Source organism: Curcuma longa, chromosome 4 (genome assembly GCF_044706935.1).
Source record: "Curcuma longa cultivar G26 ecotype Majalengka, Jawa Barat chromosome 4, ITB_CL_G26_1.1, whole genome shotgun sequence".
Lineage (NCBI taxonomy): Eukaryota > Viridiplantae > Streptophyta > Magnoliopsida > Zingiberales > Zingiberaceae > Curcuma > Curcuma longa.
The window spans coordinates 17,313,774-17,340,732 of NC_133864.1; the positions used below are offsets into that span (position 1 = coordinate 17,313,774).

Genomic DNA, 26,959 nt, shown 5'->3' on the forward strand with positions numbered 1-26,959 from the left:
AACATACGAAGATGGACAAGATAAGAAATGAAAATATAAGATAAAAAATTAAAATTATACCTATTAAGGAAAAACTCTAAGAAACACGCTTAAGATGATATAGACATGTACTAAACAACCAATAAATACTCCATTAAAACAATGTGAAACTATAACAAATATGCACATTAAATGAGGAGAAAAAAACTTAATTAACAACGATAAAATAAAATAAAATTTATTTAAATATAAATGATGATATATTAGGAGATAGAGACTAATAGTAAAGAATGATCCATATCCCACCTAATGAAATTAGACTTAATTGTTGTTGTTATTGTTGTATAACAATACAACATGACAACAGAACTCATTGAAGCCCAGCAAAATACAAATTGCAAGCCCAATATCATGATGAATGCTCACCAAATCAAACGGTCTGGTTGGACAGTCAGATTTCCCGTTGCCAAAATCATCGTAAGTCTAAACTGATTACAACCCTCGTTAGTGAAGGACTCTTGTGAAATAACAGATTATCATTAAAATGTTCTTTCATAACTGAGCAATTAAATTAGGCCCTCAAACAGGCCATGTGACCTAACTTGAAAAAATTGGACTAATCAATTAGAGTTACAGAACAAAAAAAAGCTTGAATGGAACTAACGAATCTAGAAATAGACAGTAATGGGGAGGCGGCGCACCAGTAACACCAGTGTAAACAGCTAAAGAATCCCAACCCATGCATCAGATGACTCCATAACAAGTAAACTAGATAATTATAGTGCAGGTAGCAGTTTTTCTTTCAAGCGTGAAATCATTTTAAATATCTCTTCTGCTTCAATTTGTTTCCGGATGTCAGTTCTAGAAACTCTGTCAGGATGAAATCTCCGCAAAGCTTGTTTATAAGCAGCATGAACCTGGGAAAATTATTAGTCAAATAGATACTAGTCAATGTTCCAACAGATACCTAAGACAAAAGTGAAAGTAAAAGTAGGAATCAACAAGCTGCCATGTCATGTGGCCAAAATCATGAGGTGCTGACACTGGACAAGGGTTAGTCATGTCCGCCTAATTGAGTATAATTAAGTGGATTTAGAAATAAACTTGGATTGGCCTCAATTAAGGCTTAATTAGAATAGCGAGTGGAACCAAGATTGCGATGTTTATGCTGAATCTGGGTAAAAACTAAAACCAAGCTACAGTTCTTTGCTTTTATCGCTTGTACATAGTCGGTATGGGGTGATAGAGGTCGAGAATAAAATGTACAAGCAGATACAGCTCTTCAAATTCCTGGAATATTAAATGAACAAACCTCCTAACTAGAGAAAAGAACCAATAGCCTACTAAGTATAAAAAAAAACATTTGTCACTTGAGATTCCTGCAACAATCAGAATGAGGTCATCAATCCCCACAAATTTAGTGATATTGGCATTTCAACTTATGCAAGAAATCCTCAGAATGAAATGAAGAAAATACATGCTAATTAATAACACAAAAAGAAGGTTATTTAGTTATCATTTTTATGACAAAAAAAACAACATTCTTTAGAAAGAAAGCAAAATAAGAAGCCAATCTAAACAGCCAAATGGACTGTCGTTCAATAAAATCCAACCCAGTAGTATCACATAGCAAATCAATAGCTTAGTTTGAGATGATAACTGGTACCTCGGATAACATGGGAGATGGACCGCCTTCAACATGGATGTCTAATCCCCGTAGGAGTGAAGCCATGTCCCTGTATCTCCATTCAATCCCATCCAGCTCTTTTCTTATTTCAGCGCGGAGTTCTTCTTTCAGATGTACCATTTGCTCATCCTACAATTGACAAATAAAATTAGTAAAGGTTCACAAAGAATTACCACTTAAAAAGGAAATTCTTAAGTAATTCACCAAATAAAATAGCAAAGAAATTGACAGGAGTTAAAGCATAATAAGTGAAGGAAAGATAAATTTTGAGGGAGACCGGAACAGAAATTAATCAAAGTATCAAGTAATGATCCAACAATAATTTTTAAGAACATATTCATGTAACTCACTGATTGAAATCTGTGGGTGACACAAAGACTGTCAGGATTGAGATTCTATGAACACCACAAGGTAAGAATACAGTGGAAAACCCAATCACATGTTACATGCAGCAAACTTACGGCATCGTTCAAAATGTTACATCACGCTGCCTAGTTGTCATGTTCACTAATCTAAACATGTACAAACAGGAAAACTGCTCAAATTTCAAACAATCCACAGTGAGCAACTATTTAAGGTCTGTATTCCGTATCATATGGTACCAACCCATTCTATTTGAACTATATTTTAACCATTTTAATCTTCTCTCTGACACTAGCAACATGGTCGCGGTGCACACTTGTTGGGTGGATCCTTGAGATCAGCATAGAACTGAAATTTTAAATATGATCTTATAATTCCAATATCAATAATTGTCCAGGCCAACATTCACTTATACACTGCTACATCAATTGGTAAAAATCAAAAGGAAGAAAAACAGCACTGCACAGATTCATATAGTACTAAAAGTGTTAAAGTCATTGCTTTCATAGCGATAATTATGAAAGTATTTCAAAAAGGAAATTTTTAACTGTTAAATCTGAAATGGAAACTAGATAATATATTATGGGATTAAATGAGGGAAACAAAATTGATTTTTTTCTTTCATATTATATATGACTTTATCCTCGTTATCGTTGATTCATGTGAGTGATATACACAGGAGGGATTGTTTTTAGAAGTTAATCATCACTCCATTTGTAGCTCCTTATCTTCAGTTTTGTTCTTCACGATATTATCTAATCGTTAAATAAATTTAAATGAAAACTATTTAGTAATAACTTTGATAACTACATAACTAAAAGAGACAAGAATACATTATGATATATGGTTAGAGATAACAATTAAATGTGAGATTGGTGAAATTAATATGTAATTATTTATCTCGAAGAGATCAATTAATATGTATTCATATGTGGGTTTTAGTTCATTCCTCATTAGGTAGAATATAGGTCGTTTATCTTTTTATGCAAGATACAATTTTACAACTGGATGAGTTACTAATCATGCATCCTTATATATATAATGGCATTGCTTACCGGATGGATTGTGGATTGTGCATCATTCACCCTCTATATTTATATAATATTTTTTTATAGAATGGATTATAGATCATTCACCTATATATATACATAAAGACATAATTTGTAAAAGTATAAAAGAGAAAAACATAAAAAATAGTGAACTTACCTGAGAAAAATAAAAAGAAATAATGAAATAACGATAATGCTTGATGACTTATTTAATGTGAGGAGGATATAAATTTCATAATATTTTGTTTCACTATGCGAGATGCTATATTTTGTGCTCACATTCTAGATTTTTGCTTGGTACTTGTCAAATGTAAACCGTGGACAAAAAATATATCTACATGCAGTGGCAAAAAAAACACAATTGTACCTTCCTCTGTGATTCTCTGATTTCCTCTACCCGTTGCTTTTGCCTTTTCTCCATGTCTAATAAACGCAAGCTTTCAGCTCTTCTCCTCTTCCGCAATCGCTGTGCTTCTTTTGCCTACAGAATTCAAACAAAAACAGTTAATAACCAGTGGCATGGTTCATTTGCAAAAATGGTAAAATTCTCATTTTCATTTTGTACGAGTCATTTAGTATCATCAGGAAGTTTGTTCTTGTTGCTTGTAGCCAGCAGAAAATCAAATTAAATAGATAATACCAGGTGCTTGCCGTCATATAAGATGAGGCTATCATACTTTAAAAATAAACTTTTCCGTAACCTTTCCAAATTAGAAATGATCACAATAAAACCTCTTCCTTCAGCTAACAAGCACTAATCATGGCGGAACCTTTCTAATCATATAGTTCAAGAAATTGACATGTTCATTGTTTCTCAGTCCCAAATGGATTTTAACCTAAAAAAAGTGGTTATGCATCTTTATCAAAATCATATTTGAAGGTAAAGCATTTACCTATCCTCAAAAGAATAACTTGACAATGTGCAAGCCATCATTAAAGAGACAAAAAATTGAAAAATTTCCATGTACCATATCAAAAAAAAAATGTCACCAATCAAGCAGAAGAAAAAAAGAAAGATTATGTTGGTAATTTAGGAAGGAACTGGTGTAAGATAACTGAAAGAAAGATAAGATAAAAACCTGAGATTGTATCTCACGCTTCCTTTGTTCCCATTCTTCTTCAGCAGCTCGTTTGTATTCATCAGATTCCTTATGCTTTTCACGATCACTAATTGCAGCAGTGGTACTCTGAACCTTCGGGTACAGTTGGCTTTATTATAATTTTATTATGTTTTTCAGGATCATTAGTCAGATTGTCAATGGAGAAAGATAAATCTTGCATGCCTGCATGTGAAGAGAAGTTCCGTCCCGAAGCTTCATTTTCCGCATCATTTATGGAAGTAGATTTCCCATGAATGACTTTAGTTTCACAGTCAAATGATTCAGTACTATATTTGTTTATTGGTTCATCATGTAATGGATCATTGAATGCAGGAGTCTGTTCCACAAATGACTTCCCTTTCGCTCCTGGATTAATTTCCAGGCGAACTGGGTTGTCATGTTGTGATTCTGCGGAAAGGTGATATTCTTTCTCACTATGATTACAAGTGCTGTTAGCCTTAGGATGCCAGGAATCCATAGAGTTGGACGGTTTTCCAGCACTAGGCTCCTCTTCGTCTTCAAAGTTTGTTTCAACCCTTATTGTACTTGTGGAGGAACAATTCCCTGATGGAGCTTTCTCAGCTTTTTCTATGCAACAAAACCCATCGATACTAACAGTGCCATTCCCTTGCATTTGTAAGTCTGGAGTAAAAGTTTCATTAAGATCAATATGAGTTTCAAAGATCTGAGATCTCAAGTGACCACTTTCAGAAACTGGAGTAAAAGTTTCGTTAAGATCAATATGAGTTCCAAAGATCTGAGATCTCAAGTCCACATTTCGAGTGTCTTTGAAATGCTCACAGAAGCTCCTATTCTTACAGGGAACATTGGAATGCTCACAGCAGCTCTTGATCCTACAGTCATCCAAATCAACCATATTCTGAAAAGGTTCAGATGATGAAAAACAAGGATCAACACTTGATCCCGAGACACTACACTGGTTGTCAGATCTCATTCTTACTGTCTGTGACATTTTTCTCCTAAGAGCTGCTCTTTCCCACTGTTCATGGATATGCCCACTAATATCTTCAACTTCTAAATCAGAATCATCGCTTCCAGAAGTGCTAAAGGTTGAACTGTCACTTTCAGATGAATATCTTCTTGAACAAGAATAATATAGAGCATGAGGACTTCCAGATGAAACAAATCTTGTGAACCCTTTTCTACTAGAATAAGAAGAAGAGGAAAGATCCTCTTTTGAGTACATTACACATTCTTCATCATCTAATTCTTGTTGTGCTGAATGACTGTCAAACACAGGACATAAAATGCAGTTTGTGGAATGCTGATCTGCATTACTTTGAAGTTTATCAATTTCTCCCTCTTCATCATCAATGTGTATAATGACAGAAGGAATTTCATTAGTTTTAGCTTTTGGGTAGTCAGAATCTTGATGGGAAGACTCTGAGGCATCTATAGTTTTCCCTTTTTCAATATCAATAATTTCAATGGTCTTATTTTTGCACTTTCCAAGTGCTCTCCTCCCTGACTGAAATCTTGTTTGGGATTGACCCTTTGACATTGTGGGACTCAAGCTGATGCTCAAGCAACTTTAGATGCTTATCAAGTGATACCAAGTGGTATTTATAAATCCCAGGTGCCTAATCCACAAAAACAAATCCTTCTTATGTCACTTCATAATGTTCAAAGAAGTACCTATCAGGAAAAAAAAAACTGCATCAATTCTAATTGTGTGGGTCAGGATGGTCCATCAAATTCAACTTATATGTAAAAAGATACAAAAAAAGCACAAAGAAGTACATGAAGTGGCACTTATTTTTTACCTCCAACATATAAGTAATCTTCTATTGTGTTTGAGCTTAGCTGAGTCAAGTGTTTTCAGCTAACTGTACCCACTCCTCTTCTTTTCTTATTCTCCTTTTTTCCTTTCTTTCTTATATATAAGGAAGAAAAAAGGAGGAAAGGAGTGAGCATGGTTAAACAAAAAATGGTCAACTAACCGAAGCTCATATCCAGCAGCCAACTAGAATTGATCAACTGGTGATGCATGGGACTCCTATAGAACAATAAATCCCTTCTGGTTGGGAGCTCTTGAATAAGCACAACCCTTTCAGGTAGATGCCTAGCCATCTACAAAGAGATTGTAAGAGTCTCACCCTTGTGACATAAAAACAATACAAATCTTTTTTCTTCTCTTTGCTACTTTGAGTTTATAGATCCATGAGTTTGCAGAATTGTTGAGCAATGCAGGATTGCAATTTTGTGAGATAGGCATTGTATATTATGGATAGAATTTCTAGAAGTCATGCAACATTACATATGTGAAATTTTATTCCTTAAAAAAACTATCTAGAAGGGCCCTTCCTATCAAATCTTTATGTTGATTTGCAACTGGATTTGGTAGTCATCCTAAAGAAAAAAAGAGAAAGAGTCTCCATGGAGATAAATTATTATGAGTATTATGAATTGTATTAACTATACCCACAGCACTACAAAAGAAAACAGTGATGATCATGTGATGTAAAAATTGCGCAAACAACCCCAGTCCTTACATAGCATTGAAAACTCATTTCCACATATTGGTGGAACTAATATTATCACCCGATTGATATCCCCACCGAATCACCACCCAAAGTAGATACCTCTTCAGAAAATTGATAGCATGCCAAAATGAATCAGGATGAATTACCCAACTTAACTGAAAGAAAAACAAACAAGCATAAAATAGATAAAATAGGAATACACATCAACAGAACTACAAATTAGGGTAAGAATCGAACAAGGCTTGGAAACATGCGCGGCTCGATCTCCTCAGAAATCAACGTTGGTGGATAGAAACAACGAGATAAGGAACCAAACGGAACGAACCTAGGGACTTCGGATCGGCGGAAGTCGGCCGTCGTGACTCCGGAGAACGCCGCGAATGCAAGGGTTCCGATATCGTCACGCGATCGCAGGACAGATTAAGTAGAAAATAGAAGGCAGGTAAGTCAAGGTCCCGAAATGCCAGGGAGATCATATCATTCGGCGCCTCTGATCCAACGGCTCTCGCCTGGTTTGGGCAAATCGTGCGGCGGAATTTGAAGAAGAGACTTATTCGTATGCATTGCAGAGGATCCCATACAATAAGTAAATTTGAAAGTCGGTTCCGGAACCCAAATCGAAATTGGGAAAGCGGTTGGTTTGAACCCTTCCCCACGAGCGGACCGGCGAACCGCGTCATTGGCGGTTAAATTGAACCGCTCACGTCTGGATAATTTATGAGATTATTAATTATCTCATTTTTTATCATTTATATCTTAATTAATTATGAGAAAAATGTTGTAAAGAATTAAAATAACTTTTTAATAGAAAAACAAATTTTTTTATTTGTTAAATTATTTTTTAACTCTTTAACTGGTTAAAACAATAATTGTTGCACTTTTATAGATGTATTTCATATCATCCTCATACCATAAAAGTTAATTGCACAATTAAAGAGAATAAGAGCATTGAAAAGAATGAAAAAGATAAAAAACTAGAAGCGCAAACAGAATATGTATATATAAATAATATGAATTTTTGTAATATATATAATTTTAAATAAAATAATATGAAATTAAGAACATACCTCGTACTTTTTAACGATCGTAAAACAATATCACAAATAAGTAAAAGTCTCACATGTGACTCTTCTAGCGGTTTTCATACGCACTAGATCACGAACTAAACATGATCCGTTAGGTGCTAGTCTCTTGGATTGACTAAACTTTTTGGAAGCATTATGGATCTCTTTCGATAGAAGAAAGGGAAGTGGAGAAAGAGCTCTCTATATTCTTGTTCTTCTTCACCTAGTCTCGTCTTTCAAGGTGGTTATTTATAGCCTCCAAGAGAAAGATGAAGAGCCTCCATTAATGTAAGAAAGATGAAGAGCCTCCATTAATACAAGGAAGATGAAGAGTTTTTGGATTCCAATAATTCTCCAAGAAGATAAAGAGTTACGATTTTTCATTAATTCTCCAAGAATCATTATAATTGTAACTATCCAAATTCTCTCTCTTTTGGATCAGATAAAATCATATTTGATCTTAATCCGTTCTAACTTCCAATATTTTAAAATTAATTAATAATCCAATTAATTCTTATTCAAAAATAATTGATTAATTTTAGTATCCATTAAACTAATCAATTACAAATATTGTTCATGTCTATGTGTTATACGTGCAATCCTTTAAGTTTTATACACGAAGACAGTGTAAATCTATATACAAACTAAGATAACCATCTAGCAATAATTTTTAATCACCCAACGTGATAAAATATTAATCATAAACTATAAACCACCATGAACCGATTAACGTGTAATTCAATATCTTCATCTAGACTACATCCCAATTAATTCAATACACTATTCTTCATCACCAATTAATTGTTTCCCTTAATTTCTAAGATATAATAAACTCCTCTTGAATGATAAACCATTCTCCATGGCCATGAATTTTGAGTCACTAATATCTCTATCAAGCGGCTAGAATGTTAACTCCCTAATCCAAGAGAGTGATAAATCTTATATTGACTCAACACTATCCTCTCTACATTTTGTCATACACCCGTATGAATCATAATCCAATTAAAGACTACTTTTAACGATATCAAAGTACATAATTCCATGCATAGAATAAATGAAAATATTAAATCAAAAGATCAGTTATACTCGTTTATAAGAGGAATGACCAATGATGTTTAAAACGTGATCTCCTCTCAAGCGGGTCGTGTCCAATGTACTTCTAAACTTGAGGCACCTCAAGTACAACTTAGATATCCATCTCTCAGTCTATCTCAACCTAGTCATACTCAGTATTGATATCTATGCCCCCTTTAGATATTTATCTGATCAAGGATTGTTTGTATACTAATATAACCATTAATCCATGGAACTTTATCATTAATCACATATATACAAAAAAAATAAATGATTAACGATAAATACTTACTTTTATGAAATAATTATTCACAAACATATAAAAGTGTCTTGGCACATAATGTACACACTAACAAAAGAAACACAAAGTTATGAGTAATCTATCATCAATAGTTTTTGTGATAATACAAGTATGTTTAGAACATAATTAGATAATGGTTAAAATAATTCATTTATCATAATCATCATAAAACTCATATTCAATGCAATATAATCCAATCCAATCATTAAAAATAAACTCAAAAGATAATATTTTGTCTAAATATTCTTAATACAACCACACATCTCTATTTATATCAAAGACTTTGGCAATGACAACATTGTGCTCATAAGCAACCTATAGTATCAATTATTGTACAACATATAAATATGTTTGAACAATAATATTTAGCAAGGGATAAAATCCAAACATGTTAAGATTAATGAGACATTTGACAAGAATATAAAGTCCAATAAAAATTTGACAAAGAGAGGTTTAAATAAATATTAGTAAGTGGAAAGTATGAAAGTTCAACAAATGTTATTATAGGAAATACTGCTCGCGAGAGGAATTTTAATCCCTTCTGCCATCCTTCCTCAGGATTCTCCCTTGATAAACGCTACGATCGATCACAATGGAATAGTTGCAGGTGTTCTTTAATTTTGCAACTTGATAAACACTGACACAAAACTTAAATTTCATGCATGATGGATCTCAAATTTTGATAAAGTTCTGAGATTTTAATTCCAAACGAGCTGAGAATTGTTATTGCAAAGCTCAAAAGCAATTTCTTGCAGAAAAATGTGTTCACTCTTTTCCAATCGCGTAGAAAAACAAGAAACTGCAGCACCAAATCCATCCAATTGGTTTCACAAGTGAGCAATCCACTGCGTATAGGAGGAAGTACTACTACGAGCTGAAACAGCAATCCTACTACTTATACCCAGGTTTGGGAGAGGGCGAATTCACGCCGGCGCCGGCGCTGGCGCCGCCACCGCTCCCCATGCTGCTCATCCCCGACATGGCCATCTGGTGGCGATGGAAAGGTGAGGATGACGGCTGTGGGGCGTACATCTGCTGCCCCATCATCATCGTCATCCCGCCGCCGTACATCGCCGGCGCGCCGGCAGCGTAGCCGCCCACATTGGCCCCCATTCCCACGGAGGAGGCGGAGTCCTTCTGCTGGGGTTGCGACGACGAGGACGAGGGACCAACGCCCTTCTCGCCCTCCATCTCACGGAAGCGCTGCAGGTAGACCTTGAGGGGCTCCACGTACTCCTCGAAGCCGAGGGTGGTCATGGCCCAGAGGAGATCGTCGCCGTTGATGGTCTTGCGCTTCTCGCGCTGACACTTGTCGGAGGCCTCGCCAGTGATGAAGCTGATGAACTCCGACACGCACTCCTGCACCGTCTCCTTGGCGTCCTTGGAGATCTTGGCGTTCGCCGGGAGCGCCTTCTTCATGATGCGGCTCACGTTGGCGATGGGCAGGAAACGGTCCTGCTCCCGCGTCGACGACAGCTCCCCCACGGCCCCCGCCCCGGAGTGGCTGTGGTTGTGCCCGCCAGATTCGTTGTCGGAATCGGCCATCGGAAACCCCTCAAATATCGCAACTTTATCCGATAAACCTCTCAAGATCTCTCTTTAAAATCCCAAATTCCGACGGACGACCCAGCCAAGATAATTCCTTGATGCAAAGACGCGAATCCCGATTCCCAGTCGTACCAAGATGAAATTTTTGACTTTTCTGGCTGATAAATCACGATCAATGATAAATCTCCGTCGGAATCCGCTCGATCGGGTGGAGGAATAAGAGGGAAGCAGAGGGCAAAGATCCCGTCGACGACGACGGAGAGATGAACGCGGCGGAAGAACCCTAGAAACCCTCGTCCAACCCTGCGGAGGATCGAAGGAAACGCCCGCCGGAGAAGAGAGAAAAAGAGAATAGAAGGGCGATACCGTGTTCGTTGGATCTTCGATCCTAATATCGCATCGGAAAGGACACGTGTCCTTAGCATAACCGTTTGTTTCTCGATAAGAATGGTTCGCGCTGAGCCGCATCGGCCGTCCGAAGGATCGCGTCATCCTTAATCTCGCCCGTTGATTTAGGGGGCTACGTCGCAGGTTGAGCTTATCGATAAATTAACATTTATCCGTAGACATTTTGACTTTGCCCCCACATTTTCAAAAATTACAATTCGCACCCGAGTTTTCCAACCTATGATATTTTGACTAGTAAACATAAAGCCCAATAAATTGGTGAGTGCCAAAGTATAACTTTGTTTCTCTTTATCAGTGGGAATCAAAAATAAAGTTGATGTGATTTTATCTCATTGTCAAATAAAAAAATTAGTAGATGGCAGATGGAAAAGGATATTTTATATAAATTATACTCTAAATTTACTCCATACACAAATCAAAAGAAAGGCCACTTACCAAAATGCCCTCTAATATTTAACTTTGTACACTCCCTAACTTCTTCATCTGATAAAATATCATTCAGAAGGGAACAAGGTTCGTCTTATTCGACACACTCAGAGACTCACAACTTCAATAAAATGTTGTTCAAAATGTTTTCCAGGACTGTTTGGAGGAGAGTGGTTGTTTCTCATGAACAGTCTTTCTCCACTGGCCTAGTTTCAGATATGTATTTCACCACATCAGCACAGCAAGAGAGTTTATCAGCCTTCTCGTCAGGGATTTCGACTGAGAACTCCTGCTCAATGGCCATAACCAGCTCAACCCTGTCCAAGCTGTCTAGATTAAGGTCCTTTCTGAAGTCAGCTTTCTCAGTCACCTGCAAAGATTTCCTAGGTTAATTTACCAAATGGACTGAAGTAGTATTTAGGCAAAATCAACCGAGTCCTATGCAAATTAATTGGATGGGCATGCTATTATGTTCATATGTTGGTAAGATGTGCAAGATCAAAAAATAAGAATTTTAGATACAAAAGAACTTGAAATAAATCTATTTTGAATGAAAAATCTACCTCTATGCCAATAAGATCCAAGCAAATTTGCATGGACAAACTTTTTATGTTTGATGGGGTTTTGAAAATTTAGAGGGCATTTTGGTTGAAATTTTCCCTAAAACTTTTGCAAAAAAAGTTATGGTATTAACCTTTTAATATGCATGTTGCATAGAAATGCAGGCTGATAGAGAACAAGAAAATCATCCATGAGGGATGAAAGCTACCTCAGCTCTCTTTGATAATGTCATTTTGCTTTATTCATGATAAAGGAAGTGAAATATGAATTATAAACCAATATTATCATGCACACCAACTATCTTTTTGATAATGTGGGGTTGCTACAAATCAATGTTTGTTCATAAGACATTAAAGACAAAAGCAGATGCTTAAAATGGAAAGGAACTTCTATAGTCTTGTGTGGTCATTGTGGATTCCTTGGGATAAAAGGTAAAATAAAATTAGATTTTGTGCCCAACCATACTTTATGGGATAAAGTTTTGAAGTATGAGTTTCAAAGTATTGTACAATAAGGAACTACACACAAGAGTTTCAGCAGATATGAAACAGCTGCAGTGAATCTGTAGAGTTACCAAGAGAGAGAATACAGAGTATATATTTGGGAGGATAATGTTAAGAGAAAGTAGACTAAGACAATACATAACAAGATCTGAGTTTTAACTATAAAAATTGTGTTTCCTAGATTTTATCCTGTTTTTGATTACTATATAAGACTATACCGTATATAACATGATTAAATCAAACTCATTAAGGTTTTTTGACATTGCATTGTATTGGCTATCAGGCTCTAACACTTTTCATCTGAGCTTGAAAACCACATTTCTAAATTTATTATGATAATCATATATGTTACATTATATTATAATATCTTCCCCATCAATATAATATGCAAGAGAGGAAAATTTTTCAAATGGTATTCCATATGAGTGTAAAAAGCCAGGAAATGTTGAGAAAAACTAAACTGACAAAAGACATCAATCTAACATTCCATGAATCAATCACACTCCTAGAGTTAGGAACTCGGGATATGTATTCAAATCATGGTACAAAATTACAAATACAAGTACTCAGCAATTGTATATACAACAACAACAACCAAATCTTATCCTCCTAAGTGGAGTGGGCTATATAGATCCTTTTACGTCATTGGGCTACTCGGCAATTGCATGTGTTTGACATAAATACAAAGTATCAAACCAGTTGATTCTATTTTGATATTCAGGCTGAGAAATAATTCCATTTTATCCATTTGAAGTTAACAAGAAAAAAGGTACAAGAGAAATTCAAATCACAAGCCAATTGCAGTAGTCTATCAGCAAACCATTGACATTAAGGTCTTCTATTAGTCGAGATCAAAGAAAAATGAAATGAATAAATTTTTTAAATCATGTCTCTGCCACTGGAACAAAGTAAACAGGCACTAGGTTAGTAGTATCTGTTAACCTTCACAGAACTTACAATTCAAAGCTGCGACAGGGATAAAATTGTGCATTTACAGTTCAACAACTGTTAAAATTCTTGCACAATTTGCCTAGCATCAACTACATACTTGAACAGTTAATGTTTAGTGTACTTGATTCAAAGCAAGTCGTTTAGGTAAGAGTGAATAACAACCAATTGAGGTTAGTTGATCAGATTAGGAGGATTGGTAATTGCAAATCACGGTCATGGAGTGATTTTGCTTAACATGTTGGAACCGAAATATCTTAATAAGTCAAAGCCAGCATTTTAAAGGATATCAAACAAAGGGATCTATCTAATCATCCTTGATTGCATCACAGTGGTGATGCCATCACCCTATATCGCTACATGGCAGAGATTCACCTTGTTTGCGTCGATCCTGTCGAACTTCTTGACCACCTCGAGCACGCGACTTGTGAAATCTTCGGAGGTTGACGATGCACAAAAATGACGCTGCCGTGCCTCGAGCGATCCTCCTGCCGCCGAGAACTCTGGAAGCCCAGGTAATGAGAAGCTCAGACGGCCATGTTTCGCCATCGCATTCCTCAAGTGTTGCATCTTCACCAAGCGCTAGAGAAAGCAAGATCGTCGTGAAAAATACTAAAAACAAGGTTCAAAAAAAGGCGACCTTTTTGCGTCACCGATATTTCGTCGATCAGATCGCAAACTGAAATCAAAAAGTGGCGTTCGGAGCACATCTCAAGCACCAGAAGAGAGGGAAGAAAAAGGAGAGAAAAGCGAGCGAAAGCTGCAGAAAGAACATGATGACTCGAGGGCCACCCCGTGGACGAAGGGAAGGTGCTCGACGAAATTCCAAACCAAAATGAAGAACTGCTCTAAGCAGCGTCGGCAGGGGACAGACAAGCCATTCACCGAGAGCAGAAACGGCAGGTGCGGGCCCTACCGCGAATCATGTGTTTTTATTTATAAAATGGAGGACTTAAGAGCATCCGCAACGCTCGTGGCGTTATAACGCCTTTAACAGAGGTATACTAGGGTCCATTGCCACGTGGTCGACCAGTAGGTGGGGTTCGCGACGAACGCGTTAACATTAAAAAAAATAAAAAATAAATATGGGCTCACAGATTAACACGTTCAGAACTCTGAACGCATTCAATATCTCACTCCTCCACGTCGCTCTCTTGCTCCTCCACGTACGTTATTAACACGCGATGAACGCTGCGTTGCAGATGCCCTTATAGTTTTAATTAAAATAGTAATTTTTTATTTAAAAAATTAAAATAACATTCGCCTATATTTGTTATTTTTATTTAGAAAAAATCCGGATAAATCGGGAACAGCATATTTTGATTGCTTTTTTCATTTAAAAAAAATTCTTACAAATTCGCGCCCTACATTTTAAAAAAAATTCTTACAAATACGCTGTAGTTGGGGATCGAACTGTCCTACCGTGGCACTATTACCCCGGAGACAAAACTGTAATGAATAAATTTTTTATAGTGATCAATCCCACCGTTAAAATTACCCCGTATCAGAAAATCTAAGACAACACACATCTCTATATTTACTATTTGGAATAAGGGACTTCCACAACTGATATAATTGCCGACCAACTGATTTTTTTTAGTTTATTATTATTTTTTATTGTACTTATGTACAATAATTAAAATAGCATTCGCCTATATTTTTATTTTTATTCTAACTCTGCTGTGTAATTACTCTAATCCTTCTGTTTTTTTAGTTTATATATATTTTTTATTTCTTGCCCATCCCGTCATTTTTTAAAAAAAAACTATTTAGTACAAAATAAAAGCCTAAAAATTGTTATCAAAATCTTAAATTCAAACCTCAACATCGTCGAAAAAGAATAAAAACATTAAAGACTTCACTATATATTATTTTTATTTTAAAAAAAATACTTATATTAACTTCTTCTGTAAAAAATAGAATCCATTATCTAGTAGTCCTACGCGATCGATCATTTATAAGGAAATAAATCAAGAAATAATAATTAATCACAATAGAGAAAGATATTACTCGACTTCGTCGAAATTTAAATTTTTATCCTTTTCTATAAATCTGTTTTATCATAATCAACTCAACTATGCTCTAAAGACGACGCTTATATCAAGTTTTGGACTTTGAGAGAGCGGAATAATTCAAACATCAAATTTACGTCTATTATTCCTACTTAACTCCGTTAGAACTTAACGTTTACATTTTATTCCGAGATCACATATTCCTTGACGGCGACGCAGGTGAATGACTCGATCTCGCCTCCTCTAACAAGGGCCCTACACATCGTCCAACAATATCTCTACAGGTAGGCGGACCAACTTTTCCCTAATCCGTTCCTGCGGAGCATCTACAAGGTTGCCTCATCGTCTCCAACTCGCTCACTGCGCCGACTCGGGGGGCTCCACCGCCGCCTCCTCTTCCTCCTCCGCCTCTGCTGCCTCCCGCGGCTCCCGATCGCCGTCTTGGCGGAAGCCCTCGCCCGCATCAAGCTGAGATACCTCTGGGCACCCGGTGACGAAGTCGGCGAGACCTCCCCCCTCCCCGGATGCCTCCCCCGGGAGCGGCGAGATCCGGAGTAGGACGGCGACGACGACGAGCAAAACTCCGGTGGAGACGAGGAGCGGCCAGAAGAAGCCGGCGACGGCAGCGAAGCTGGGGCCGGCGCTTGCGAGCGAGAATGCCGCCGCCGCTAGGGCGGCGGCAACAGCCAGGTGGAGCCGAAACGCCGACACAGCTCCCACCATCGTCTCTTTGATCGCCATCGACCCGAAGCCACCAGCGAGCGCAGGCGAGAGGGCGGCGGAAACGATCGCGGTCGATTAATACGAGCAGACTGGCGATCACGGTCCGAAATCACCCCTCACATTTACTGATTTCTTCTCTTTAACCAGCGAGGTAAGGCGGAAAATAGTACAGCTGATGGAGGGTAGAATCGGAAGTTCGTAATTCGACAACAGTCCTTTTGTCCGGTCAGACTCGAGGCCGACCACGTGCGCGGCACTTGTCACGCCGATGTGCTGACGTCGGCACGCGGCGGACTGCGTCTGTTACATCATGGTTGCTGGGATTCCGATCGGACGGTTCTCTTGCGCCATTAAGGCGATATCTTTTGTCGTACTATTCGGCTTCGGCTTCGATTTAAACCCACCAATAGGCGAGCGGGTACATTTGGAGTGACGCATAACGAATGATTGATGGGACACGGTAGGTAGCCTATTGGCTAGAATGATTGATAAAAAAGTCGGGCAGTCGAGAGGAACGTCTCAATTATTGGGACATTCTTTTTGATGGAATATTTTTAAAAATTTTAAGTATGGATTAGTTTCGTAGCTACATTTCATATTCGATTTATTTATTTAATATTTATGTTAAAATGTAATCATCGGGCATTCATTTTTTGATTGAATATTTTTAAACAGAATTAAAGCTATTAATTTCATAATTAATACAATGCTAATTTAATTTACTCATTTAATATTTTTAAAAAATAATTAAATAATTATGTATGAGTTAATAGTGGGGTGGGATCCTTTTATGATTTAAAAATTTTTAAAAATTCTCTTGGATGATTTAAAAAACATGAAACATCTTTTTTATTTAAAAAAAAAAGGCGACTCGGATCGCCGAAAGAGGAGGCTGCATTAATTTGAAATTTGGTCGGTGGCTGGCGGCGCTGGTCGGTGGCGGGCGGCTTATCCTGAATCCTGATATCCCCTCATGAGTATAAATTATATTTTAAATTTATCAAAAGATCATCTATTTTTAAAATTAATCGTGCAAAAAAAAAAGTAAGCATTGCATTTATTAGAGAAGAGAAGTATGAATATTATTTATATGTGGCGGAGGGCTATGAATCTACAAAACTACGAGGCATTTGACTTCTGAATAAGATTAGCGTCATGACCTAGTTATCACTTTTTTTTTAAGGTTATAATTATAATTATCGATTTTAATTAGATCCGTCTAATTGATCATCCTGTGAAATAATTTAGATAGATTAAATTAAAATTTTATTAATCTATTTTACGATGGATTCAACTAGATCGGCTCACTTAGATCCATGACCCATCTTGAGTTCGATTGAATTGAAAAATTTTTAATCCGTCGAATTGATGTATTAATCTGTTTCATCCCATCATATGATAAATTTCTAATAGATTAAACCATCCCGCTATGGATTAACCTATTTAACAATTCTAATTAGAGGGCATAGACATCGTGAGCCACCCAAGCAACTAAGGAGGGCAAAAAGAAAAGAATAAATTTAGAGTAGAAATTTAAAAGGCAACCATTATTATTATTTCAACTTTAATCATTTTAATACTACTTATTGTACTTATTTTAGCAAGTTATAATTATATTTATGAAATCGAAATACTTTTACTGAAATTAAAATAATTTTAGCCTACTCCTTAAAGAATATTTTGATAAAATAATATTTCATTTGTATAATTTTAATACAAATCAAATTAAATTAAAAGAAAATATTAAATCAATTTACTTTAACACATACAATAATTACTATCGTAGCTATATAACAATATTATAATAAAAACATTTTTAAAATAAAAAAATATGATGAAATATTATTTTAATAAAATTTTATCTTTGCTAAGGATCTCCTTTATAAAATGTTATTTTAATATTAAAAAAAATTAAAGATTGCCCTTTTAATTTTTTCCCTCATAAGTTATCCTAAAGACATATAAATAATACTTCTTCATCAGCGAAAAAATGAAATTTATCATCTCAATAATTTCACATGATCAATTTTACGATCATTTATAAAAAAATAAATTAAAAAAATTATAATTGATCATTATAAAAAAATATTATTTCAACTTTATCAAATTCAATTCTTATCCATTTTAATAAATCGATTCCGTAATAATCAATTCACTAAATAACACGAACAACCGGAACATGGAAAGACCAACGATGTGCAAACAAATGAGAACCTGCAGACATTGATGATTACTGCACAGGACTGAAAACAACGGGACACAAAGCGACAGACAGATGCCATTCTGATCCCGATCATGATGACGACACCGATTTAGTAGGATGTTTTTCAGAAGAAACGTGCTTCAGTTTTCCACCCGTGGACAAAATCGGTGGTGCCATCAATAGGATCGACGATCAATGTGGGCACATCAGTCAGCTCCCCGGTACCAAAAGCAGCAGATGCTGCTCCCCTATGAACTATACCAAGGCAAAGATAGCATGTGATTGGGAAAACAAAGATCGTACCTTGTGATTAGGTAACTTTGCTTGAGGAGGTTGAAGGTGAGTTCTTCACCAGGCTTTATCAGTTTCAGTCAACAAATCCACCTGCAAACATCAAGCAGTTCATTAGTTTTCTCCTGTTCATATGTACCACGAAATTATTTTCAAAGAATCAATTTCATTCCTAAATACCTTGTCCTTTTTTGTGGAAAAAAGATTAGTGGTGAAAGCTTGCTTCTTGCATTAGCTAAACTGATTTACAGCAGGAGATTCAAGAGCATACAGAAGCAATCGCTTGATAAAAGTAAATAATGCAGTCTAGCTGCCAGGAGCTTCTGACAAACTCAAGAGAAGCCCAGACCTTTCTTAGGTATAGAGGATTGATCATTTACACCGGCAAAGTATAGCATACAGTATGAGAATTGATGGAATCGAATAGAGGCTACAGGGTAAGTCTTCACCTTTCTTATCCAAGGAAGATTTACTTAGGGGAAAGTAACTCTATTATTTTGTTTCAATTTTATCCTTATTTTAATATATTAATTCTTAAATAATTTATTTAACTTAAAAATTTTTAAAATTTTCTAATTGAACATGATCTTTTTACTATTTTTTACATCAATAAATTTTAATAAAAATATATATATAAATATTGATTTATCCTTTATCGTACCAAAGTATACAGATTCTATATTTTCGCATGCTTATTGTATGTCTATTCATTATTTTTTAAAATTTTTTTATTTATTTAAGTCATAAATATTTATTTTAATTGATCTCACAAAGTAGTTTTGATAAGAAAAATTTTATATTGATTTGATAAATTATGCATATTTTTTTCACATATAGATTTATTTTAAAAAATAAAGATATTTTTGTAATTTTATACATTTAACCTTCGTTTCCTTTTTTTTCCTCCCAAATAAGGTATGTTACATTAATGAACTTTCCCTTCTTCCCAAACAAGGTGAACATAAATACTTATTTTTCCCTTTCTTCTCCTTCCATTCCCTCTCTTCCCCTTCTGATAATGAACTTTCTCTCACCCAATCCAAAGGGAGAAATGGCACTTTTGCAATTTTATTATTATCGACGAGGGCAAAATAAAAAAGGGCAAAAAACATTTAATTAAAATCATTTAATGTTAAATTAAAATTATTTATGCTTCAATTTAATTAAAATTGCAAGGGAACCGCTCCTGAAGAAGAATACACAGTTGGATTCGGAACTAGATGAAGAAGAAGGAGCGCCTGGAGGGAGCTCTGCCCGCAGCTCTCATGAAGTTGGCTAGTTCAAACACCCTCGCCACCTTCGTCCCCCGCTTCGCCTCCGCCGACGCCTTCTTCTCGGCTGCCTTCTGTTGTGCTTTTGCGATCTCGTTCCGCATCGTCTCCGTCGCTCTCGCCTTCTGCTTTTCCAGCTTCCTCTGTTCATATATTGGTGAACTTTAATTTCTCGCTTAGATCTCTTTCTTTCTTTTCCAAAGGCAGAAAAAATAGTTGTTCTTGATATTGTATATCATCGGTGAGAGTTGAATTGAATGCTAATCAGGAATACAAATTACCTCGATTTTCTTCGACCAAGCGGCGGCTTTCTCCACCTGCTCACTCTCCCAGCCGTTGATGATCACCTCCTCGCGCCTGTACCGGTTGTTGATCTTCGCCACCTCCGCCGTCTGCCACGCAGCCACCTTCGACTCCACCTCCTCCCTCCTCACCACCTGCACCGGCGGCGACCTTTCCTCCCCCGCTCCCTCGTCCTCCCCCGCCCCGGCCTGCGGCGACTGATGCGCCGGCGATGGGATCGGGTCGGTCGGCACGATGGCGAGCGGGTTCGTCTCCGCCGCCGCCGTCTCCTGCCTTGCTTCCTCGCCGCCTCCGTTGCTTATCTCGTTACCATACTGACTGCTGCCGTTCCGCTGCGCGTTGGAGCCGGAGACGACCATGGCATTGAGCTCCCTGGTCATAGTCGAGCGAATCGAGCTGAGGCTTCCGCCGCCCTCCCAGAGGTCCCTGCGGTGGCTACGGCTAGCGGGTGGATATCTCGCAGTTCGGGGATGTCGTCTCCTTCTCCGTAAGCTGTTCTTGTCACGCTCCCATCACACTACTCCACATGTCCAAGTGAGGATTCCGCGGGGGAGGAGCTTTGTATAAGAAGCCAGTAGCGGCGGTGGTGGTGGTCGTCGGGCGGCGTGACCATTAAAGTGTGCTGAGGCGGGGGGAAGCTTCTCCTGTTTTGTCTGGGCATTAATTGCTATGGAGGTGATGGGCGCCATGACGAAGTGTCGGGGATGGATGGCTGCGTCGCACCAGCCAATGCGATACGAAATCTATTTCGGATTAATTAATTCAAACGTTTGGGACGTACGTAACTGAGTTGGCTAGAAAAAATAGAATTGTAGAAATAAATAAAAATTTAAATTTTGATAAAATTAAAATAATACTTTTTTCTTTTTTATCATAATCAATTATAATTTTTTAATTTATTTTTTCATATACGATTGTAAAATAAAAATAGATACTTTTGAAATATAGCTGAGTTGGTTACGATGGAACAGACTTGTAAAAAATGACAAAGGTTTAAATCTTGATAAAGTCAAATAATATTTTTCTCCGTCATAGAATCGATCATGTGAGACTGTTGGAATGATGAATTTTAAAATAACGACTATTAGCCTATCGCGCCTAGCGTATCGCCCCAGGTTGTATCAGATATCATCGCCAGCAATTGCCTTTTGAATTCGGATCAGAAAAATTATCTTTTGAAAAAACATGGGTAGTTAGTCTGCATTGCTTACTCAGTTAGCCATTGCACTAGACTCAATTTAATTGTTATTAACGTGGGAAAATAACAATTTATTAAATGGGTAGTTAATTTTTTTAATATATAAAATATATATTTAAATTTTTTATTTATCAAACACATGTATCTATTTTTTATTAGGCCTCTGTTTCATTTTATTTGTAAATTACAATCATCGACGGACGGTCAACTGATATCATTAATGATATTCAATCGCATGTTTCAATCAATTTTAAAATTTTTTTATTAGATCGTTATAAATTTATCAATAGCCGGAACCTGAAATAGATTTCTTAATGTTAGAGAACTTACAATACTCGCTGAAATTTCAGTAAGTTTGAACCAATCTTTCCAGATCAGTATCAGGAAATAAGTCAGTGTATCTTTCCCATAAGCCATATTGTCGAAATCTGTATACAAAAATTAAGCTATATATATATTCAGGTCACGTAGCATAGAACAAAATAAGTGTTATTCATAAACACGTACGAGATAAGAGAATTATGTAACCTATCAAGATGATCGAAATAGAGTTTGTTAACCCTTTCTGGTTTAGAACCCGGAACGAAGAACTCAGCAGCAGAGCGATCAGGAATACCTGTTTCGCATAATGTAGGATCATCTCTTGGAGGTTCATAGATAAGATTACCTGACTTAATATGACTACCTGCTCAAATATTATTTAAAATTAAGTAAGTAGTTTAGATGTACTTTGATTGGTTGATTCGAATTTGCGTTCGTTTGTTTGTTCTATATATATATATATATTTAAAAATGTCCTTTGAGAGACTACTTTGCAAATTTATTTATTTATTTTTGATAATTTAAGTGTCTAACTCTTGCAATCCGGCGTCCACCGGATAAATTTGAAAGCACGAGCTATTCCTCATCCAATAATTATGTCTTAGATTTTTTATTCCACTGAAGAAAATATCTTACAGTGTAGCGTAATTGAAATCACTACTAGAAAAAAGTTAATAGAGAATGCGGAAAACGCGTTGTCTATGTGGGTGCAAAAGCGTTGTAAGAGGCCCTGTTGTAAAAGGGGTTCCCCAACGACAACGCTTTTAAAGCGTTGTCTTTGTTAACATCGATAACACTTTCGCAACGCAGAAAAAGTGTTGTAAAAATTTTACAACGCTATTTGTGACGCTTTAAAAACGTTGTTTTTATAGGTAAGACAACACGTTTTACAACGATTAAAAAGTGTTGTAATTTTATTACAAATTGCTTGAGTATTGCAACGTTTAAAAAAGCGTTGTCTTTTGAAATACTAAATATTTTTAGCAATAAATAAGAAACCAATATATTTTTTATATACAAAATCATTGCTTATTATATTTACAAAATGGCTTCCATATACAAAACTATTATCCATATACAAACCCATTATCTATTATATTTACCAAAAGTTACAACAGAAATACATCATGTCTACAAAAGTTACAACAGAAATGTGTCATGTTACAACTTCTACTCATTCAAGTTGTAGCAATAATCCATAACACAGGTCCATAATATAGCATGTCCATAACACAGCAGGTCTACAAAAGTTACAATAGAAATGCATCACCAATTAATCCTTGAGTCTCGACTCAATTTTGAAGAGAACAGTAGTGAGATCTTCCTGTAGGCCTGCAAATGCAAAATCCTAATCACTGGTATCCAGTCATCCAAACCAGCAAGTTGAAGCGCTGATACCTTCGAAAGTGTTGAATTGATTCTGAACCCAGCAACTGATGGAAAGCATGTCCTTGTTGCTTTTAGATATGCTTAAGCTTAGATTCTTATTTGCAGTATTGTATTGCAAAGAGGTGGAGAGAGATTCAACTGTATCATCTGGTTTAGATTGTCCTTGTACTTCGCATACATAACCCGCATTGGTTGAACTAGTGATACTAATATTGGAACTTGAAAGCTCGTCGTTTATGTTGGAGATGGAAAGTCAAAGGATGAAGAATGCCAACTGGTGCAATATGATCTAGTGAATGCAGAATCACCTCAAACTTGTCAAGAAAAATCCTCGCATTCTGAAAGTTGCAAATATTGGTCTTCTATCAGAAAATACATGCGTAAATCAAGAAAAAAGATTGAAAAAGATTAATCAATTTTCAAAACAGCAAACTAAGGGAATGGAACCTTAGTCATCGTATTGGGATGAACATTAAGAGTTGGAGAAGCCTAAAAAAATATTTAATCAGAATAATCTGCGTTAAATAAGATGGAATTGAGAACTCACTGAGAAGAGAGGCAATCAAATGTTAATGTTTCATATTCTCCTCCTTCACCACATACATTTATACCATATAACCTATCAAATGGAGAAATTCAGTATTAGAGCACTAGTATAAGTAACCAAACTCTCATAACACAATATCAATATACATGTAAGAGCACAAGACTGATAACTTATCCAGTCATAGGTGAAAATGGCAATAAGTAGCTAGCAGGATCAAAAACAAGCTTTATGCTGTAATTTTTAGGATCTGTAATAAATTTTTTACATGATTCCACACGCATTGTCAGGGCCTACTACCCTATTACTACATATTTACTTTCCATTCAACACAGAAAATCAAAGGAACTACTAATGAATATAAGCAAAATCTAGTGTTATTATAGATCCAAATCGCCCTTAATTATTGCAGTAATCAAACTAAGTAAAAAACAGTATGATATATTCTATAGAGTATCACGATTTTTCAAACTAATTTATCATGCACCAATTTACAACCCATAGACACCTAAGTTAAACAAGCATTTCCTAGTTCTCTTTACCACTGAAGCTGTAAAAGAAAATTGCAATTAGAAATAAATAATGTGTATTACTCTGTAGTTTATTTGCTAACATTTTCGATTTTAGTCACAGCAGGTTTATAACATAGCAGGTCTACAAAAGTTACAACAGAAATGCAAAATTAAGAATGTCTTAGATAGTAGTTGCAATGCTAAAAGTTACAAATTCAAGGTATGTACCTGACATATATCTCCACCTCTTTGACATAATAATTCTGCTATGCTCCACATGCTCCACAGATTTTATTCTGCAGTTCTATAATCCTTTTATGGTCTTGGTGCATGTCCATAACTTAATTGAAGACCTTTCTGCTCCATGTATAGTCAATAAGAGTCAAACTTGAAAGTAAACAAGACCTCACACAAATCATGTTTCAAATAAACTTGGCATATCCTATTCCTGATAGGGCTCATCAGGCTTGTTGAGCTTGAACTGATCAAACATGTTGTAAAGAAAAAATGTACAGAAAGGGCAAGGAGCTTTTGAACCTAAGCCTGTCTAATCTTTGTCAAGTAGTGTCACAAAACTGCTCCAGTGGTGGCAATAGCTTTCTTTGTGCAGCAACAACCTCCATGGTGGCTCCCGACTCACGCTGCTCCAGTGTCTCACCAACACAAGCAATGACCTTTAAACCTTTAGATAGTGCGTATGCAACCTTGTCTCCAACTGTTGGTTTTTGTGATATGTAATTTCTTTAGTGTGCATAAATGTTAAACTAAACTCTTTCTTTGCATACAACAAATCTGTTCAGTTTTTGTCACCCAAATGCATTTATTTATGGCTTGCAATTTCATAAGAAACATTGCCATTGTTGAATAGTTGATAGCAGATTCAGCAACAAGAAAGAAACTAAATTGGGTAGAAGCGTAGCAAGAACTATTCATAAGCTTATTGCAGTTCACTGTGACCATTGGTCGAGCAGATTGTAAGCATGTTAAGGACTAGGTTATTGGTGGAGTAGGTTAAGGGAGTTTACTTGGGATTTGGAGGGAGTTTACTTGGGATTTGGAGGCAGCTGGTGACACCGGCGATCTCCTTGTCCAGCTCTTCCACCCGCTGCCGAGCCTTCTCCTTAACCTCGTCCGGCAAATCCGTGAACAAGAGACTCAAATGCGGAGTATACGCTGCGATCCAGAGGGTAATCAAAAGCCGAACGATCTCAAGTGAAACAACTAGCTTTGAGTGAAATCGCTACGCTTACACATCGAATTTTCGTATCCAAAGTGGGCGCAGGTGTGGGATTTTGTCTCGATCACCTTGCCGATCACAAGCAGGAAAGAATCAAGTTAGGGTTTTAAGGAGACATCTGTTGAAAAGGAGGGTGTTAAGGACGTGCCTCGGGGGATGGATCGATGAAGAGGAAGAAGGTGGCGGCAGCAGCGGTGGAGACACGGGCAAGGTAACGGGAGATTGCGGCGCAGGCGGATCGGAATCGGTGGAGGGCGTCGTCGGGCGCGAGGGAGATGACGCCGACGACGGAGATGTGAGGCTCGAACGCGAGGTCTCCGAACTCGGAGCGGAGGGCGGCCCTAATATAGAAGAAAAAAAGATCGAAGAAAAAAAACATTCAACTTATTCTAACCCTATAAGAAGCAAAAAGAGATCGAGGCGTACTTGAAACTCGGAGAAATGAAGGAGCACGGCCCTAGAGGGGAGCACGGGTCTAGAGGAGCACGGGTTTGGAGGAGCACGGGCTGTGGCTTCCGTTCTATCTTCGTCTTCGCCTCTTCACAATGGCGCGAAGAGGAGCTAGAGGTGCGAGAGGGCGAGAGAAAGGAGAGGCATGAAAAGGGGGCCGAGAGAAGAGTAGCTAGAGGTACTGCGAGAGGGGGCGGGAGAAGACGAGCTAGAGGTGCGAGCGGGAGAGGCACGAAAATGGGGCGGGAGAAGACGAGCTGCGAGATGAACGAAATCGCGGACTGTCCAATAAGAATCCTGGATATAAACACTCTAAATCCTCAACAACAACCCTCAATGACAATACTTTTAAAAAACGTTATCTTTGGCAAAAAAAACGCTAAAAGACAACGTTTTTTACAACGGTTTTTTAAAAGTGTTGTGGTTGACCCAAAATAAACGTTAATAGACAACGCTTTCAGAACAAACGTTGTCTTTTAGTTTTAAAAGACAACATTTTTGACTAAAAATGTTGTTAATTGAAAAACCACAACGCTTTTGCTAAAAATCGTTGTCTTAGGGGCGTTGTCTATTAACTTTTTTTCTAGTAATGAATTCAAATTGTGAATACAGTAATTCAGTGAGCAAACTATATAAAACAAGATTAAAAAGGCCATCAAGTAACAGCTATACTGCATGGCAACCAGTGAAGTATTCAATTCTGAGTTTAGCAAGAGCACGGCAAGCAAAACCAAGATTTCCAAATCCCAGTACTCCATAAATCTAAATCCTTTCAATTTCACAAATCTAACAAATTCGTTATCAGTTTCAACTTCCAAGTATATGATATCTGGGATTACTGAAATAACTGTATGTTTAACAAATACTGCAAATGTTCTTCGGCATTTTCCTCTTCTTTTGCATTTAAGGATCACTTCGAGGGAAAAGTTTTACTTAAAAAAAAGATAAAGATGATGAATATTGGAAATGCCTTGAAAATACTCAACTAAC

At 36.8% G+C, this 26,959-nt stretch overlaps 4 protein-coding genes and 2 pseudogenes across 4 annotated transcripts; all 6 read right to left on the minus strand.

Moving 5' to 3' along the window:
• Positions 1–497: 497 nt before the first annotated feature.
• On the minus strand, positions 498–5,981 carry LOC141827820 (uncharacterized; annotated as a pseudogene).
• A 3,924-nt stretch (positions 5,982–9,905) lies between these two features.
• On the minus strand, positions 9,906–11,016 carry LOC141827527 (nuclear transcription factor Y subunit B-3-like). The gene has a single exon (XM_074714798.1). It carries the CDS (start codon positions 10,664–10,666, stop codon positions 10,013–10,015), a length of 654 nt encoding a protein of 217 aa, XP_074570899.1. The 5' UTR covers positions 10,667–11,016; the 3' UTR covers positions 9,906–10,012.
• Positions 11,017–11,433: 417 nt separating this feature from the next.
• LOC141828443 (uncharacterized) lies at positions 11,434–14,400 on the minus strand. Its single transcript, XM_074715873.1, has 3 exons — positions 14,169–14,400; positions 13,891–14,097; positions 11,434–11,873 (listed from the first exon to the last, which is right to left on the minus strand). The coding sequence occupies exons 1-3, from the start codon at positions 14,223–14,225 to the stop codon at positions 11,685–11,687; spliced, it is 453 nt and encodes a 150-aa protein (XP_074571974.1). The 5' UTR covers positions 14,226–14,400; the 3' UTR covers positions 11,434–11,684.
• A 1,243-nt stretch (positions 14,401–15,643) lies between these two features.
• LOC141828464 (uncharacterized) lies at positions 15,644–16,296 on the minus strand. The gene has a single exon (XM_074715897.1). The coding sequence runs from the start codon at positions 16,266–16,268 to the stop codon at positions 15,885–15,887; it is 384 nt and encodes a 127-aa protein (XP_074571998.1). The 5' UTR covers positions 16,269–16,296; the 3' UTR covers positions 15,644–15,884.
• Positions 16,297–19,902: 3,606 nt separating this feature from the next.
• Positions 19,903–21,007, minus strand: LOC141827191 (remorin 4.1-like; annotated as a pseudogene).
• Positions 21,008–24,839: 3,832 nt separating this feature from the next.
• LOC141827192 (cyclic phosphodiesterase-like) lies at positions 24,840–26,727 on the minus strand. Its single transcript, XM_074714432.1, has 5 exons — positions 26,642–26,727; positions 25,668–25,860; positions 25,533–25,587; positions 25,330–25,455; positions 24,840–24,997 (listed from the first exon to the last, which is right to left on the minus strand). The coding sequence occupies exons 1-5, from the start codon at positions 26,725–26,727 to the stop codon at positions 24,840–24,842; spliced, it is 618 nt and encodes a 205-aa protein (XP_074570533.1).
• Between the last annotated feature and the right edge of the window lie 232 nt (positions 26,728–26,959).